The sequence below is a fragment of the Tachypleus tridentatus genome, chromosome 10 (assembly GCF_004210375.1).
Source record: "Tachypleus tridentatus isolate NWPU-2018 chromosome 10, ASM421037v1, whole genome shotgun sequence".
In the NCBI taxonomy this organism is placed as follows: domain Eukaryota; kingdom Metazoa; phylum Arthropoda; class Merostomata; order Xiphosura; family Limulidae; genus Tachypleus; species Tachypleus tridentatus.
This window is the reverse complement of record NC_134834.1, coordinates 61,635,655-61,653,482: the sequence shown is the minus strand read 5'-3', so window position 1 is coordinate 61,653,482 and position 17,828 is coordinate 61,635,655. Positions and strand designations below refer to the sequence as shown.

General features: G+C 33.5%; 1 protein-coding gene across 1 annotated transcript in view; it reads left to right on the top strand.

Moving 5' to 3' along the window:
- The first annotated feature begins 331 nt into the window (after positions 1 to 331).
- Positions 332 to 17,828, top strand: part of LOC143229403 (PDZ and LIM domain protein 3-like) — a 35,928-nt gene continuing 18,431 nt past the window's right edge. The window contains exon 1 of the mRNA XM_076461687.1: positions 332 to 730. Coding sequence (XP_076317802.1) covers positions 620 to 730 — 111 coding nt within the window. The 5' untranslated portion in view covers positions 332 to 619. The remainder of the gene's footprint in view (positions 731 to 17,828) is intronic.

Below are 17,828 nucleotides of genomic sequence, written 5' to 3'. Positions count from 1 at the left end.
TGTTAATCTATTATTAATAAAGCTATGAGACGCAAAAGTAACGTACTTATTTGCACCGACTTTCATTGCAAGGGATACGATATATAAAGTTTTTCAGTTGTTTTACTTTTCTATAATTTAATTAATTTTATGTGGTTCTAAAACTTAGCTACCCAGCAATTTAATTTTCTTTTAAAGAATGTAATCCACCAGATTTCCAGATCATTATTTAATGAAATACCTAAATCATAAGTGAAAGCTAAATAAACATGTTTCCGATTTTAAAATAGTTTTTAACCCCCCAAATGATTAAACAATGTGTTTAAGCTTTCTATGAGTTACATCTTATTCTGGAGTACAGCAAACGTCAAATCTTCCTTACACTCGCAATGCGAAGACCGTGGTCGTTAGTGTACATAAACACTAAAGAAGCTTGTAGGTAGTAAAGTCTATTTTTGTTCGGCCTGAAAGTAACAGTTCCGAGTAAACTATAATATCCAACTCGAATCGTTCGTACAAATGTTAGCAGCCTTGAGAAGACTTTCCAGAAAAGCTGTAGGTTTCGGAAGGTACCATCCATAACAGAATAGTATTGCTAAAAGCTTTCAAATGTACTTTATGTAACGTATAATGTGTCATAATGAGCCAAGGAATATTGACGTTAAATCTTGCCCGGGATGGAACCAATACGCCGTGGGGATTCCGTCTACAAGGAGGAAGTGATCTTGGCCAACCCCTAACCATTCAAAGGGTAAAGAGTGATTTTGATTTGGACATTTTTGTAAAACGTTGGAGTTAATCTATTGTCGTTCGTTTTCTTTTCTTGTCTACTTTGAAGGCTCAAAAATTTCTTTGAGGTAAACATTTACTTCTAATGTCTCGAATGAACTGTAAATACAAAAATAAATAAATAAATCTGATCCCTTGTTTAGGTGTAGAATATTCTCAAGTAAGGGTTAAAACACGTAAAGGTACTGACATTTTCTAACAGAATAACCGAACCAAAAGTTTTTCTCTTTAGGATCACCCCCAACACTGCTGTCATGTTTAGACGTACATACTAAAACAATATTTTTTTTGATATAACAAATATATCTAAATAATTGACTTTTTGACATACATACACGAATAAATACACGTACTTAATATACTTTCGTATTATACAGTTCACTGGGATATGAAATTGTAATTTTATGTTATTTTAAAACATTTTTAAAAGACAGTATTTTGTATTTAAATTGTGTTGTTTTTAAAGTGAAAAGAAATAGAGCTTAAAAGTGATGAAAGCTAAATTAAAGCAAATCAATTATCACTTCGAAATTAAGTTAATTGCTACAATTATGCTTAAGTTTATCTTGATTATTTTATGTGCATTTATTGCTCGTTTATTTAAAATTCTCACGCAAAGCTACCTAGGGGTTATCTGCGCATAGCCGTTCCTAGTTTTGAACTGATGGAATTCAGTTACTTAAATTTACTAACCGTTCACTTATAGCGCATTTACGACCCTAAGGTGTTTGTTGTTGTTTGAAGTTAATCACAAAGCTACACAACAGGCTATCTGTGTTCTGTCCACCACGGGTATTGATACTTGATTTCTCGTATTCTAAGTCCCCAGACATACTGCTATGCTACTTAGAGGCGCCCTAAAATGTGGAACGAGTTAGTTGTTTTTTTGTGGCTATGGGATACGAAACATGAACCCTCGGATTCACAGTCAGCGTACTCTAACTACTTAACCACTCTCGGCTCAACCATTTATTTGCTTAGAAATTCAATATAAGCATTAGATTAAAAACAAAACAAAACTATATAGCTTGGAATAATTTAAAATTATTGTCGAATAATGATTACGTATTTAAAGTCTGAAATTAATTCTCAAACAGGTTAAATGATTTTTAATGGCCAAGCCCAAGATACAGCAGGTTTTAACGCGAAATACCAACAGAAAATGTTTTTACCAAATGCGGTTCGGTTTTGTAGCTTGAGCTAATACCACCAGCACATTAAGACTATACTGCGCGTGTTTAGTGATTTTTAGGTGTATAAATATTAGACAAATATTTATGGAACTGGTAACTTTCATTATTAAATGTTAACGGAGAAAGTCCAAACTTATATTTTTGGAAATATTTTTGTATGTTTTGACATAATAAAGCACTTCCTGGATTGTAATGACATAGTAGATAAATAATAATACCATACCAATTTTCAAAGGAAAAAAATCTAATCTCTAAATTCAACTTCTTTATTATAACTGCCATAAACGTATAAAATGACATTTTATCCTTCCAACACTGGAAAGTATACAAGCTTATTTTGGGGAGGACTCTGTACACCCGCTCTTGCTAACACGCAATTACCATATAGCGTTGTTTGTAACACGAACCGCTTATATTTTTTTCTTGTTTTCATACGCATGCGCTGTATTCTTGAAGTGTAAATGAAAGTTGACTGGGAATGGGTGTGAATACAGTTTAAACATATTTTTTATCATGCAATAAAAGTAATAGACATTGATGTAATATGAATGGGTTTGTTAATTCCTAGACATAAATAGTGTAGGCATGTCAGTCTTGTGTTTTTAACACCCCACCTGGACAATGAGCGGTGTTAATACTTTACTACTACCAGTGTGTTACTTTTGGTCTTAAACGCTGTCTGCTTAATTCATGTGTACCGCAGTATTTTCATTAATGGGTGAATTATCATTTTTAAACAGCATTAATTTGACATAACGAGTACCGCTGATAAAAGAACTTGTATTTTTGCAGTATGATTTGTTTGTTTGTTGAATTTCGCGTAAAGCTACACGAGAACTATCTGCGCTAGCCGTCCATAATTTAGCAGTGTAAGACTAGAGGGAAGGTAGATAGTCATCACCACCCATCGCCAACTCTTGAACTACTCTTTTACTTACCAACGAATAGTGGGATTGACCGTCACATTATAACACCCCATGGGTGAAAGGGCGAGCATAGTTGGTGTGAAGGGGACTCGAATCCGCCACCCTCGGGTTACGAGTCGAGTGTCTTAATCTCCTGGCAATGCCGGGCCATGTGGTATGGAAGTATACTCAGTGCCTACTGTTTCCTTTATTTAATAATGTGAACTCTTAAAGATCACATAACTTTTAAAAAAATTTTCATGTGTACATATGTGTGTAAGTTTAAAAGTAAAATATTGATTAATGGATATAGTTAAGCTTCTTTAGTTCTACTCACCTACTACCTGTGATATCGCATGCACTTTCTCATGGAAACAATTACAGTAAAGTTGTACATACTATTAGTTTGAGGAATAATTCGTAAGCGTTTTTAAATAATTTCATTCAAGCATTACATGCAAGACTATACAATACTTCAATGCATGAACACATTACACCCAAAACATTATATAAAGGTATATAGTATGCATTGTTTTAAACGAAATTGCAAGAAATTAAATGCGAAAAGCAGATGGTGTCGAAAATGCTCGATTTTGTCCACTTGACATTCCATTTAATGAGCTGAAAATGAAAGCAAAAATTAAAGACATATGAAAATCAAACACACCATCTATTAGAGCAAAAAATTATCTACCAAATGACATGAAATATTTTGCAAAAGCGTTTCATTTATGAATATATTTTTTAACTTGAAAAAACGCTCACGAATTATTCCTCAACCCATTATACAAAGGATGGCAGAAGTTTTCTCACAGATAAGTCAAGTAATACCTTGAGGTTTGTATCATCCTTCATATCACTATAGGAATGAACAATGACGTGAGTAGCGCACGCACCCTGAAATTCATAGCATTATAACATTCTCTCCATCTATATATGCTCTTTTTTATTTTCAGTCTGGGTTGGTTGGTTATTTGAAATTAAGCACAAAGACACAAATTGGGCACATATTTTAATTAGTTCTTTTTTGCCTGTTTTTGAGAGCAAAACCACAATGGACAATGGGCTATTTGCCTTGTCCATAGCAGACAATCAAACCCAGGACTTCAGTCTGGTACAAAGTTCTTTGTAGAGAAAGAAAGCTTTCAATACGTGAACTCGTTACTATAATTGGTTTTAGGCTTTGAATAAATATGACTTTTCCATTTTATTCAGATTATGTTAAGTGCCTTTCTTCAAATTCAGTCAGTTAGAAAATTCGTTTTAAATCTGATATTTTCTTCTTGAATCTCTCACTATTAGCAAGTTTTATCGAATCTGTCTAGGAAAACAGTTTTAAATCAGTTTATCTGGAAGTACCAAAGTATTGTATTTTCAATTATATTTGAAACTATTTAACATTTTAGCATGAAAGGTAAATTTGGAGAACAAACAACAAATTGTTCGTTAAACTCAAGAATAACAGCTTGAGGTTAATGTTTTATTTGTATTCTAATTCAAGTAAAATGCCAGTTTTGATACATTTGTCATGGCTTCATTGCCTTTGCTTTTAATTTATATTCAATTTTTGGTGCATTATGCCAAATAAAGCCTTGTTTGTTTGTTATGTGCAAGTCATTGAACTAGTACATCACATACATTAACACACTGAGAATAAGATATTAAGCAGCTAATTCATCTAGGATGGAAGTATAAAAATTGGAGTTAGTCTGGACTTACAAAAATACATACTTTAGCTGTAGGGTATCGATATCAACTGGTAATACCAAAGATTGGCAACAAAATCTAACACCTTTTGTTAGACTTGTGATGGTTCATTGCCACTCAAGTTCCCTATACATATGGCAAAGGAATGAGCGTTAAGCATTATAATGGTTAGATCTTTTCAATGACAGTGTAAATGATAAATATGGCAATGATGGGTTTGTATCTTATTTTGTGTGGAGAACTTGCTCTCTAAACCACTTCAGATATCAGAACAGTTGAAAGAGGCCTTTATGGGTTTGATTCAGTTGTACACTGTCCATTATAGAATGCTGTAAAGAATACAAATTTATAATAAACAGTTAGAGCGAAGCAGCTTGTAATATTCAAATATTTCATCAAGAAATAATGCATACACTTCACGAATAAAAAAAAAACACCAAAAGGAGCACCTAAGAATATTTAATATAGTTTACAATTTTTGACGGTCTTAATTATACTTACAAAGAACCCAGTGTACAATGAGGAGCAACTGTTAAAGGGGAAGATATAAGAAAGGATGTAGAGTGGTAAGCTGAGTCATACTTGTAACAAAGTTAATTTAACCATTGTCTTATATATTCACTAGTCACTGACAATTACTTTATCAAACAGACAGATTATTATTCTCAACCTAATTTTAGTACTCACACTGTAGATTTGTTGGCTGGAAATTTCATGGCTAGGTTTGATGTTGCAGAATAAATACACACTCATTAATGTACTATTGCTTATAGAATTCTGCTATTAACACTTGCAATTATAATACCAGTGAGAATAATGTCATGTCAGTTATAGTCTAATATGTTTTAAGATGTATTGTAAAAAGAGCAGAAAACGTATTGTATAATTTTATCTAATAAGAGTGGAATGATTGAGGTTAAAATCTCATTTATCTCAACATGATATACGAGGACATAACTTTCTGTTACTCTTTCTTGTGATGCTAGGTGAAGAAATTTATCCAGTGGATATCATGTACTGGTAATTTTTGTGTATTATTCAATAAGGATATTATACAAAAAATTGTGAAATTCCTCTTTGTGATGCTAGGATGAAAAGGTAACCCAGTGGGTTTCATGTAAAGCTAATCTTCATGCATTGTTATTCAAGAAGGAATGCTAGGACAACATTTCCTGAAACCCATCTTTGTTGTGCTAGGCTAAAAGATTTATACAGTGCGTATCATGTATAGGTACCCTCCATACAGTATGAGTATTTTAGGGAAAAATATTGAAATTAAAATTCCATGAACTATTCTGTTAGTATCGCAATCTATGGTTATTAATGCTGTAGCCATAACAGAACAGGTTGTTTAACTTTGTCCATATCGAATAGACAGTTAGGGATAAACATCTTTTCTCAGAATTGCTTATAATTGATATAAGTAGCACTTCACCTGACTGTAGACCCAACTTAATGAGGAAAGACCAAGAAGTTTACCTGTTGATGGCTGTGATGTACAGTCAGCCACGACCATAACTGAATACCTTCTGTCTGAACCAATGTTTGAAGGGTCGACAAAGCAATAACTCAACAGCTAGTGTGCATCACTGTAAAACAGGAGACATAATATGACAGATTAATGAAGGGAAATTAGTGTGTTCAAGAAAGTTGAGTGTAGTTTTGGCTCCTAGTTCTGGTGTCTCAAGTATTCAAATAACAACCCAGGTTCTATGAGGTCGTGAGACAAATTTTGCTGCTTATTAAAAACTCAAGCAATTGTAAAAAAAAAAAAAAAGGACGAGGATTAAATATTCAGTAAACTAAACAGAAAATTCACTACAACAATGGCTGGACAAAATAACACCAAATGAAAACTTAGCGGAAAGCAATATGACCGACACGAAAAGCACTGTTGAGCCACACCCTGACCTTGTAGTAGCACAGGTTCATATAATTAAGAATAGTTCTCTCATTTTTCAATACCGATAAAAGTTTGGTAAGCCTACTGGAAGAGTACTGTCATGAAGTTACTAGTGAAACACAATATATAACATGGTGGCCACCTACCAACTTCGAATTAGAACAATAAAGTTATTTGCAGAAAAATAAAGAAATAAGCAAAAACAAGGTTGCCATTCTTCATATCGAAAATAAAATATGCTAAAATAATTATGTATCTTACATTTGATAGTTTTAATAATTATAAGTAGATGTTCACATCTGTGTAGTACAATCATGTTTACCAAAAATGATGTCATTCACCTTAATATCACTGCTTTCTATTGTTTCATTTAGAATGTTCATTAAGTTTTTACTTAATTTAAACATATATGTTTAACATAATGTTGGAGTTAATTGTGTTTTATATTACTGAGGCTAATCGCATTTTACAAGAGTGATATTCCATATCCTGTAATGGTTTTGGGTTTACCTTCTTCATTGTCATTTGTGCTAAATATGATTATCAAGTTCATACACTGTTGCCCAATACAGCAAGTATCAGTGTAACAAGCATCTAGTCAACAATTATAGGTTAATTTTAAAGCCACACATCTTGACAAACCATCCATAGATTCTACACTGTATAAGAAAGTTAAATTTTAAGACCACGTTTGAATAGATTCAAAACATTAGTCTTTTACAGAGACTTTATTGGTAAGTGGTCGAGTGATGTTGCCGTCATTTCAGTTTCTTTGACCATGATTCTCATAAATAACTGATTAATTTCGAGACGTGGATGGAAGATCGGAAACTTTTATTTTGTGAGAGTATGTTAAGTTGAAATTCTTGCATCGGGAGATAGGTCCAGCTTTATCATAAATGCTTTTAGAGCCCGATGGTTATGTTTAATAACTGCAACTTTAACCTTACAAACAAAGACGTTTCTTCTGAATTCGTTAGGTGTAGTTTTAGAGCTCCTTTCTACTGTGCAAGTTTTTGTGCTTTCTTGGAATACACTGAAAAGTTTTTTTTTACGGATGGCCTGGCTTGGCCAGGTGGTTAAGGCACTCGACCAGTAATCTGAAGGTCGCGGGTTCGAATCCGTCACACTAAACATGCTCGCTCTTTCAGCCGTAGGGGCGTTATAACGTGCAGTCAATTCCACTTTTCGTTGGTAAAAAGAGTAGGCGGTGGGTAGTGATAACTAGCTGCCTACCTTCTAGTCTTACACTAAAATTAGGGACAGCTTGTGCGGATACCCCTTGTGTAGCTTTGCGCGAAATTCAAAATAAACCAAACTTCTGCATCGTTTAACGATTTCTCCTTATTAGGATTACGATTTTTGCAAATACTTTTGGTATATATCTTTTTGACTATAAGTTTACTTGTGAAAGATTCTACTAATGAATACTAGAGAACTCATTTTGCACCGAATGTATGGATGTTAAATATGTTATCCATGTCGCCACAGATTACCTATGCAGTAATGAAGTCAATACATTAGACATACGATATGTATGTCTCAAATCAACCCTCTTTTATCGTTGTAGTTGAGTCTGTTTGTGTTTTTGTTATAGTAAAGCCACTTCGGGCTATCTGCTGAGCCCACCAAGGTCAACTGAACCCCTGATTTTAGAGTTGTATATCCATAGACTTGCGGGGGGCATTTAAAACTGAGGAAGACATTTTAAAATCTAAACAGGGACGTTCGGGATTGGAACCCAGGACCTCGCACACCGAAAGCGAGAATCATACCCCTAGACCAACGAGCCATGTTGTAGAATTTTCGGTATCTTTCATTCTAATGTTAACAGCTAATTCAGTAATCTGGAGTAAATATGAAGTTCACTTACCGTAAAGCTTTTTAAATAATGTGACGACTTGGTTATTTAAAAAGTAAAACAACGCTTGTTTAGTTTTGTCGGTCTGAGATGCTTGCAAGTGACTATAAATATCAATATAGATCACAACAGTTTAAATAATATAAAGGCCAACTACAAATGATGTCAGAAATATAAGGCCATCAAAACAAGAATATATAATATACAAGATAATAAACACACAAACAACACTGAAACAGTTAGAACAGAAAATACCCTCAATACCCACTAATCATACAGACAGTACACACACATATACAGCAGGAGAAACAACATAAGGAAATTAACATCCCAACAAATAAACACAGTCCCAAAAGAATAAAATCACAAACATACAGAGGAATGCAAAGCAGGATACCAAAAACATACACACATCTAAAACATCAACTAACTTACAAACAAGTATTGTAAAAATTCCATAACAGAAACAACAAAAAAAACTCTATTTGAATTTATTAAGGAAGCTCCCCAGTGGCAGAGCGGTATGTCTGGGGACTCACACCGCTATAAATTGGGTTTCGATACCAATGGTGGGCAGAGCACAGATAGCCAGTTGTGTAGCTTTGTGGTTAATCCCTAAAAACAAACAAACAATTATTAATGAATACTAAAACACCAAGACAACACTGATCTATTACTTACTACAGATAAAAAAAAATTTCTCACCCATTAGTCTATACATAATACAACAATTCTTGAAAACAGTTATACTTAAAAGCAAGGAACTTTTGTTTTTCTTTGTTAATAAGCCATTAAATCTCACAATTCACCAAGATTTTGGACATCACTGATGTACTGAAGGGTATTTATGTGAAATACGCATATGATTCATCAACTTAGGAAAACAAAAAGTGTTATTTGCCAGGAAACTATTTGAGGACCTTAAATGCAATGAAAATATGCGAGGTGGTAAAAAGCACTAAATGCTTTAAGTGCTAAATTCATGGACATGACCCAGAATGAGGAAGTTCAAAACGGTGTTAAATTCAGTGTTGGTGTACTTATTTCTTTAATACTTGTATAAGATTTGTTAATAATAGAAATAACAAACGAGAATATATTATATAAGAGATCTAGATTGAATGTGACCCTCCCAGATCCACAAAGGCCTAAAGTCCGATACCGGCCGACGACGACGAGTAACATAAAGGATAAATGTCGATATATTTTCTATAACTGTCCAGAGATGGCAGGAGTGTATTATTTAGCCGTTCATTTAAAAACACATTTCTGAAGGCCTCATATTCTTATCATTTTCTCTCATGTTGCGTAAGAATCTGGTACTATTAACTTCATTAGCTTGGCAGTTGAAATGTTTGCTTATTTCATAATCTTATTTCCATAAAATTAACTGTTTATTTTATTATCAGTTTGTTAACAGCTGCATTTAGGGGATGGGCCACATGAAGGTAGTATGGTGTATAAATTATGCTATTTGATAGTAATGGCATTACGGGCAATTTTATCTCGTACCAATAGTGTCATGTAGGTACACGACTAGCCTGTTTTGTGATAAATAGTTGATGACAACTTTCACGTGTATTACGTCTAATACCGGTGTTAATTTTCCAATTTACTAATTTTTCCTTATAAAAGTCATAATTCATGTTTTGATACTTCTTTCAAAGCTCTGGTACTTAGTCCTATCAAACTTGGAAACAAAGTTTTTTTATTTATTTTGAATTTCGTGCAAAGCTAGACGGGAGCCATTTGCACTAGCCAGTACCTAATTTACTAGTGAAAGACTAAAGGGAAAACAGGTAGTCATCACCACACACCGCTAACTCTTGAACTACTATTTTTACCAACGAATAGTGGGATTGATCGAACATTATAACGTCCACACGGCTAATAGGGCGAGTATATTTGGTAATCGCTCTGTTTTTATTGGGCGTCAGCATTAGGAGGGAGTATGACCATCAGTGTCAGTTTAATTTCAGGTCTTTTGTGTTCAGATTAGTGCAGGGGATTAACAACAACATAAAGAGACGTAAAGGTCAAGTTTTCACAACTTCTCAGACTCTCGGTAAAGATGCTTGATAAAAGAAAGAAATATTATAGTAAATACGTAATATACAGAAACTATAGGAATTATCAGATCAGTACTCTACAATATTGATCACACCAAAAAATAATGATAAGATAAATAAGCTATTTATATGAAGTAACACTTAAGGTTATTACGAGCACACATTTTATTTATTATATTCATTTATATAATAAATAATTCAACCATTCGTATTCTGCGCTGACAAACAAACAACAACAAGAGAAACAAGAACTTCATCATCGTGGTCGTGACTCGAATAGTGTCAATGCTATTGATAAGAATAATATTTTGTATATTTTGATCCATGTTTCGATCACTAGTGTGATCATTCTCGTGTACACAAGTTTTAATGGTGAAGAAGATTTTGAGAACATGAGAATAACCTTCTATACTGTGAAATTTCTAACTCCTAATAAAATAATGCCTTTAATTAGTAAGTAAACTCAAAACGAAACTATCAAAACAGAATCTATGTTTGCCTAGACGCCAAGATGCACAGCGAACTATTCAGTATGCGCCCTAGTAGGAATCGGTCATGAAATTTTAGTGTTCTTTGCCCTCAGTCATACGGCTAAGACATTAGAGAAGGGCATAAATTAGTGATAAATGGGAAAATTATCTCGTTAATGAAATTGCATATAACAAAACTAGAAATTCTGGAATATTTAGAATCGTCTTAACATATACATTAAATTCAGGTGAGACAAAAATCCATAATCGTACAACACGAGCGTTTTCAAATAATGGACCTCTCTTCGTCAGGAACATGAAAAGGTCCATCTTTCGATAACGCTCGGATTTTCTTTTTATGTTTATGATGATGAAGGGTATACCCTTTGAAAGAGATCTTATTATGGGATTTTGTATTTTTGCGTTAAATTGATTGTTTGAGCCTACTCACTTTCTTAGTATCACGAGCTAAAACCGTTATTGCTAATTAAAACAGGATGTAGTGCAGAAATACACATTACAAAAAGAAAACAACGTTTCTTCAAAGTCACTTCAGATACCGTCATAAATAAAATGCCTGGTTATATGAAAGGTAAATTTGGAGAAAAAAAATGTTGCCTTCCCTTTTAATGGGCCCACATGGCCAGGCGGTTCAGGCACTCGACTCGTAATCCAAGAGTGGAGAGTTCGAATCCCAACCTCACCAAAACATGTTCGCCCTTTCAGCCGTAGGGGCGTTATATGTGACAGTCAATCCCATTATTTGTTGGTAAAATAGTCCAAGAGTTGGCGGTGGGTGGTGATGATTAGCTGCCTTCCCTCTACTCTTACACTGCTAAATTAGGGACGGCTAGCGGAGATAGCCCTCGAGTAGCTTTGCGCGAAATTCAAACCACACCAAACCAAACCCTTTTAATGAGAGGTGGGTATGACTTAAAGGTTAACGTACCGGATTATATATCAGAGGGTATAGAAATGCCTACCATGCTGCCGGAAAAATAAAATTATCTTCCGTACTTTGGTTTGTGGGTGCGTTATAAGAGAGACAGTCAAATTTAACCATTCCATTAGATTTAGAATTCGAACACTTTTGACCGGCTGTCTTCCCTCTGGTCTGTCAGTTCATAATTAGGTATAGCCAATGCAAATATCTTTTGTAGCTTTATTTACGAACATTCTTAAACAAGTAAAATCAAAAGTTTTTCATGTGTTTTTTACCACGCTTTATTTTAAGTTTTTATTCCTTTGAAATTAGATATGCAATACTATTATAAGTTATGCTTACATACGTAGGAAACAACAGAATTAATAACTGTGTAAATCGTTTTTCAAGTTGTTTTCCTTAATACTGTAATTGATAAAACTATGCTATCCGAAACTAAATTTGTTGCAAGGTCTCTTAACATTCGCTGCGAAACGTCTGATGTATAGGAACGCGCAAAGTGTCTATTCAGCAACATGTCTAACGAGGAAATAAGTTTTTAACAGCAATCTTGGCACAAAATCTAACTTTAAACACGAAAAGCTCAGCTGGGAGTCTTTAAATAGCATAGTGACTTGTGTACATACTAAGGCTTAGTGTTAGTTTTTCTGAAACACAGCTGGATCGTCAATAAGAAAACTGTACACACGCTCCCAGTTTTATCCTAGTTTGTACTTTGGTGTTAAATAACAGCAATTTGAAAATAGACGAATTGAAAAATTTTCTCATCTTCTGCCTTAAAAAGTCCTGTCTTTATCGTAATTTAACCAAATATTCCTTTTATTATTGTTTTAATCTTCTTTGTTTTGAATTTTGGCGCAAAGCTACACGAGGGCTGTCTGCGCTAGCCATCCCTAATTTAGTAGTGTAAGACTAGAGGGAAGGTAACTAGTCATCAGCACCGACCGCCAACTTTTAGGCTACTCTTTTGCCAATGAATAGTGGAATGGGATGTTATAATATGACGGTCAATTACCGTAATCTGAGGGTCGCGAAAGGGCGAGCATGTTTGGTGTGACAGGGATTCGAACCCTCGACCCTCAGACTTTTTTCACTAAATTACCATAGTATGTCACACTTTTAGTCTTCAAACAGTGATAAGTATTCGTCACTTGTCCTCTATTCAAGATTCCTACACCCAAGTTTTGAAATACGTTAAAAATATTTTGTTTCACTTTGTTTTTATGTGTTTTGTTTCGTTAATTTTAAACTCGTATATTTACAAATTAGGCGTTATTAAGCGAATTAAAAGTACGGCACATCATTAATTCCATTTTTTGACAAAAAATTAGCATTTTACAAAGTTTCGTATTAAACGTTTTCCATTCATGTCTTCTTTGAAATCAATCTTTACCAGACGAAATCTCAAAGTTAAAACCCTACAGAAAGTCAACAAGTGGTGAGAAGTGTCTCCATGTTCTCTCATAACATTTCTGTAGTTGTTGTTACAAAGTTTATCGGGATGGTGCAATATTTAAAAAAGACAGTTAAGAGCATAAACTTACAGATAAAACATAAGTTAGCTTTTTTGAAATTATCATGTATTCAAGATGATGTCTCGAAAGTAGCATGAAAATCTTCAAATTAACAGATCGATTTATAAAAGTGTTTAAGGTAAAATAAGCCATCACTCATCCATTACTTATTAGATACTGCCTTCTGCAGAATGTCCTAAAGTAGATTTCTTCTGTATATAACATTCAAGCTTTTATTCACAGGCATACAGTGGATTTTTCAGAGGGGGCGAGGGCTGTACAATTTTTGTCCGAATGAGGATATAAGTAAGAAACTTCTGTTACTAGTTTTTCCCAAATAAAGGTAGAAACGGCCTGAATCACCATATTTTTGGCTTCTAATTCTGCCGAATTGGAAATGAAAATTTACCCGGATGGCTATATGTTTTGCAAGGTAGGGGAACTGCCCCCCTTCGCTTTGTACGTCTATGTTTTTATTGTTTCCTTTCAACACGAGGCATTAATGAATATGTGAAGCTGTTCTAGGTCAAACGACTTCTACACTGTATTGATTATGAAGGTGGATATATCGAGCATACTGTTTAAACAATTTAAAGTATTTGGTTTACAGCAACGAATTATTCTTGTGTCATATCAGTTGTTCATAACTCTCTATGTGATACATTAAATTGTTTATATTCTTTCATAAATTTAGGTTAGTGATGCCTACCATAGATTTATAACCTGTATTGATACGGTATATCTTTTATCATGCACTTCGAACATGATTCATGCACTAAGATTCATATTCCTTTTCTGGTAGTCTACAATTTTTAACTTTTGTAATATAATTCGGCCTTGATTCATACACTAAAACTCATTCTCCTTTTGTGGTAGTCTACAGTTTTTATTTCTGGTTATGTACTTCCAAACTGTTTCATGTACTAAACTTATGGTTCTCCTGTACATGATGTGCTTTCCTCGTACATTAAATCAGTGATTCTTACACAAAGCTTTCCTTCCTGTACTGATACAGTATATCTCTTAACTTTTGTCTTGTAATTCAAGCACCTAACTTGTGCTCTTGCTGTACGTGATACCGGATTTACGTGCCTCTATTTTGTTAATTTCAAACTGCGCTTCCAACTCTAAACTTGTGCCCCTTTATATGTTACGTTACACTTTTTTATCTCTTTATTCATCTCTCTGATTGTTATTCACACTCTCAGTTTCAGAAAAAAACACATGTTCATGAATTATACACTAATTCATATCTTTGTTCGTTCTGCCATCTAACAATAATTGTTAGTCTTTACAGTGATGAACCATATTTACACTTAAAACAAAATACGACGTTGCTTATGTAAATATACTTTTTTTTTTTACACAGTAATCGTTTATAAGACAGAGTTAGCCTTAAGTCTTTTATACAATTATACATTGTTGTATTTCTCATTATTTTATTAAACGTGCAAACGTTTTTGTATTCTTTACATTACGGCTGACGTAATGGCGGATGAAAACTGTCAAATCTCAACGTTCCATAAGAATGAGAAGATATCTTTATTTAAGAATATCTTTAAAACTTTTTTGTACACGTATGCTACGTTTATTTATGTCTTCCTCTATTCAACTGTAAGTTTACTTGAATCATCGCTTTGGGCAAGGGTTGAATAACACAGTGGTTTTTCATAGAACTTGTGCTTCCGTATGCTCTGCCACTAAGCTGTGGGTTATTTTCTTTGTTTTGTTTTGAATTTCGCACAAAGCTACTCGAGGGCTATTTGCGCTAGCCGTCCCTAATTTAGCAGTGTAAGACTAGAGGGAAAACAGCTAGTCATCACCACCCACCGCCAATTCTTGGGCTACTCTTTTACCAACGAATAGCGGGATTGACCGTTACATTATAACGTCCCACGGCTGAAAGGGCGAGCATGTTTGGTGCGACCGAGATTCGAACTCTCGACCCTTGGATTACGAGTCGAACGCCTTAACACACTTGGCCATGCTGGACCCCTCTTTGGGTTATATATCTATAAATGGATGATACAGAGATTTGTACAAATTAGTATTAGCCAGAATTTAATGTTACCTAAAATATAACGCGAATGATTATTGTCGTAGATGATCAAGGACTATGAGATAACGCGATAAGTCCCTGATTTGATAAAATCGCTTTATTGGCACAATTAGTTTGGTTTCTTCGTTTTGTAAGACGTATTTTTTTTTTTTTTTTTTTGGTGTAGCAGCTAGGGAACATCGGAGCTTGAATATCAGGAGATAATCAAGCTTTTAAAATTTGTATTGTGATACAAAAATGTGTCATAATAAACGACTAAACCTGTTTTTTATGAATAGAGATTTCTGTTTATTTTTTGTCACAAACTTCCATCTTTTTCACTTTAATTACTACTCTTGTTTATTTTACAAGCGTAATTTACAACTTACAATCTGTTTTTCAGCTTAAGTGAACAGCTTAGAAAAACGTGAACATATATTTGTATTCATCTCAGTCGAGAAACATATACGTCAGAAGCTTTTATGTTCAAAGAAAATATTTTTCATATGTTTATTTTACCCACGGCTCTAAAGTGCAATGCGCGTTTCCGTGGCAACAGGTTACGAACCACGGATCCAAGATAGTTCGGTGTCTCAGCATACAGTTTTACAGGTAATTTGGCCAAGGTGAAAAAAAAAAATCACTGTTTTAATAAATAATGTTGAAAAACAAAGAAGAAAACGTAGCCTTTTTTATAACACTTCGCCAATGTTTAATAACATCTCTGTATACAATGCGATTTATAAAATATTTGTCCTAACAGTAACGTTAGGGTTGTTACCATGACAATGAAGTAAGTGAACCAATTCTCTTTTATGTTGTTTCTATTTTCGTACTTCCTGGAATTTTAGAAGCCTTCGTGATGTGTTTCTTTTTATCTTTTTACTTGCACGTGATTCCCTCTATTAGAGGGTCTTCTCATCTTTTGCCAAATGTTTAAAGAACATGCTTTCTGTTTATGTAAATCATAACAGCATATTTTAATTTTAGAATTTGACTCAATATGTATGCATTATTCTTCGTTACCTACTAGAATGGTTTGATAATACTGCTATTTTATTTTTTGTAACATAAATTATATGACATTAATATAATTAATTTAGAAGTGCTGCTTGCTTATTTTCGGTATGTTTTCACACAATTTACGTAAATCATATTAAGTAAAAAGTGTACCTTTAGTTAAATTTTAAATTTTCTCTCTACATATTTCTACAGAATACATTTAACTTTTTTTTTTTTTCTGCAATGGCTACCTAGAGATTATACAAAGTTACTTTGTTTCAGGATTTTCGCCTAAAGCTACGAAATGGATATCTTCTCTGGCTGGCCCTAATTTTGAATTGATTGGTTAAGAGTAAACGCCGTCAACTCTTCGAATACTCTAATCGTATACCTCGATTTGACAATCGTTTTTATAACACACTCAAAATACAGAATTTGTTTTTAAATTAATTTGAATTTAGCAGAAAACTCAGGAATAAAAACAATACCGGTATTGAAAACATTTGATGTTCAGTTTTTGAAATTGTTACACTTTCATTTCTCGTTTATCTCACAAATAAGTGTAACCGATAACATTTGAAGTATTGTATCCAAGATACAATTGTAATAACTGTAGAAGTATTATGGCTGGTAGTTTTTAATAAAATGTTGTACAATATGTACTTGTTCTCTAAATTTTGAAATTTATATCACATCACTCGATATATGTTTACTAATAAAAAACGTAATACATTTAAAAGATACATAGATAGCTTTTTCTTAATATAGTCTTATTCACATTAATTGATTGAAAAACTTTTATTAAAGTTACTTATTCTCTTGTGTTAATTAGATATGTAATTTCGTAGTAGCGCATTTTTTAAAAAGATACATACTAAGCTAAACGTACACTAAACAACTGAAATGATCATTAACAACTGGCTTGGTGGATGTTCGACTTACATTATAGGGTCGCGGGATCGATATCCATCATCGAAGATCCCAGGCAATTTCATCCGTGAGGACGTTATAATGAGAGAGTCAATCCTACTGACTGTTGGTAAAGAGTAGCACAAAGGTTGGCGGCGGGTGTTGCTGACCAGTCTATCATTTCAAAATGAGGACAGTTAGTACACTTAGTTCTCGAGTAGCTTTGTATGGAATTAGACAAACAAACAATTAATAACTTCTAAAATGTAATAGAATTTTGCAATGAAATATTAGGGTTATAACCAATGAGCTCTTTATGATTGTTTTTTCTTATACATAAAACAAGATTAGAATGACTAAAAACAGTTTATTTAAAATAAACCTAGGCATCAAAAATTGAACGACAAGAGGCATTTTAGCATTCAAAAGAAATAATTTGTTAGTAATCATACACACATAAGTTGTATGTTTTAACTAGAAATGGTGTTTATGAGAATAAATATAAACGTATCGTTTGAATAACACTTTTCATATTCCTTTTTTTTT